This window comes from Trichechus manatus, unplaced genomic scaffold (assembly GCF_000243295.1).
Source record: "Trichechus manatus latirostris isolate Lorelei unplaced genomic scaffold, TriManLat1.0 scaffold01123, whole genome shotgun sequence".
Lineage (NCBI taxonomy): Eukaryota > Metazoa > Chordata > Mammalia > Sirenia > Trichechidae > Trichechus > Trichechus manatus.
In genome coordinates this window covers 1,855-3,039 of record NW_004445059.1, presented here as the reverse complement: position 1 = coordinate 3,039, position 1,185 = coordinate 1,855, and the positions used below count along the sequence as shown (strand labels likewise).

The 1,185-nt window shown below is 35.9% G+C and overlaps 1 protein-coding gene across 1 annotated transcript in view; it reads right to left on the bottom strand.

Annotated features, from left to right (window-relative positions):
* LOC101357537 (anaphase-promoting complex subunit 5-like) overlaps window positions 1-1,185 on the bottom strand; it is a 6,469-nt gene that overhangs the window by 3,448 nt on the left and 1,836 nt on the right. Inside the window, exon 2 of the mRNA XM_004391145.3 lies at window positions 981-1,047. Coding sequence (XP_004391202.3) covers window positions 981-1,047 — 67 coding nt within the window. The remainder of the gene's footprint in view (window positions 1-980; window positions 1,048-1,185) is intronic.

Genomic DNA, 1,185 nt, shown 5'->3' with positions numbered 1-1,185 from the left:
GAACATGTTCTGACATAGCACACTTCTAATTTTTATGCTGAAAAATCAAATGATCTCCCATATGCTTTCTTCCACTGCTTTTATGTTTAGAAGGTCTTTCCCCCTCCCAGAGATCAGTTGAAAGTTAATGTGTAGTTCCTTCTAGTCTAATTACAGCTTTAAAGATTTACATTGAAGCCTTTAACCCACCTGCAGTGTACTGAGGGGTAAGGCTGAGGTGAGGATTCAGCTTTGCTTTTCCCTCCACAGTTAACCAACTGTCTCGATAGGCTTTTCTAATCTGTTCAAAATTCATCTGCAGAGGTGACTCAATCACATGTATCTGGATCTCAACATTACATCTTTCTGAAGAAAAAAAATCAGTAACAAAATGATGGGAAACCATAAAAATAGAACAAAAAATCAAAATTTGATACTGGAAGTAACATGGCAGAAAAATGTTCAGCTTATGTTACTGAAAAAATGAAAAAGTATAAGTCAACAGCAGCAGGAAGAAGTATTCGGGGTGAAGTGTACTGATGTCTGTAACTCACTTTGAAATGCACCAAAAATTAAGATGAAATGACGGATGAATAGAGGGTGTGTAAAGAGTAAATACAGCATTAATATAAACCGTAGGACCTAGGTAATGGGTGCATGGGAGCTCACTGTAGCATGGTTTTCAACTTGTCTTTCTGTTTAAAAGTATCCATAATAAAATGCTGGCGGAGGAGAAGCAAGTCTTCTAAATCACATGTTTTTGAACTGTGATAGTCACATACCATTACTAAACGAGCCTGCATCGTAACTTTAATTAAAAAAATAATAAAATCACACACCAAATAAGAACGGACACACACACACAACTGTGTTGTTAGTGAAGACAAGAGGACCAAGTGCGGGGGGTAATGCAGAGTTATTAATACACCTGCTGACCTAAGAGGCATTGTTAGTGCCACAGAATTAAAAAAAAATTATGATAAATTACAGAATTAACATACCTGTTGAGAAAGAAAAACTTCTGCTTGCTTTTGGGACAGGGGCCCACTGCAAGATACTTCTTCTTCTCTGGAAAAAAATTAAAATATTAAAGAGTTACACAATAGCAAAAATGGTAACACAAAGTCAGATACAAAGTCAAATTGTTGCAGCAGGAGAGTTTAAAACTTCTTAAATTAGCTCTCTCTTTTCAGAAATAGAAAAGAA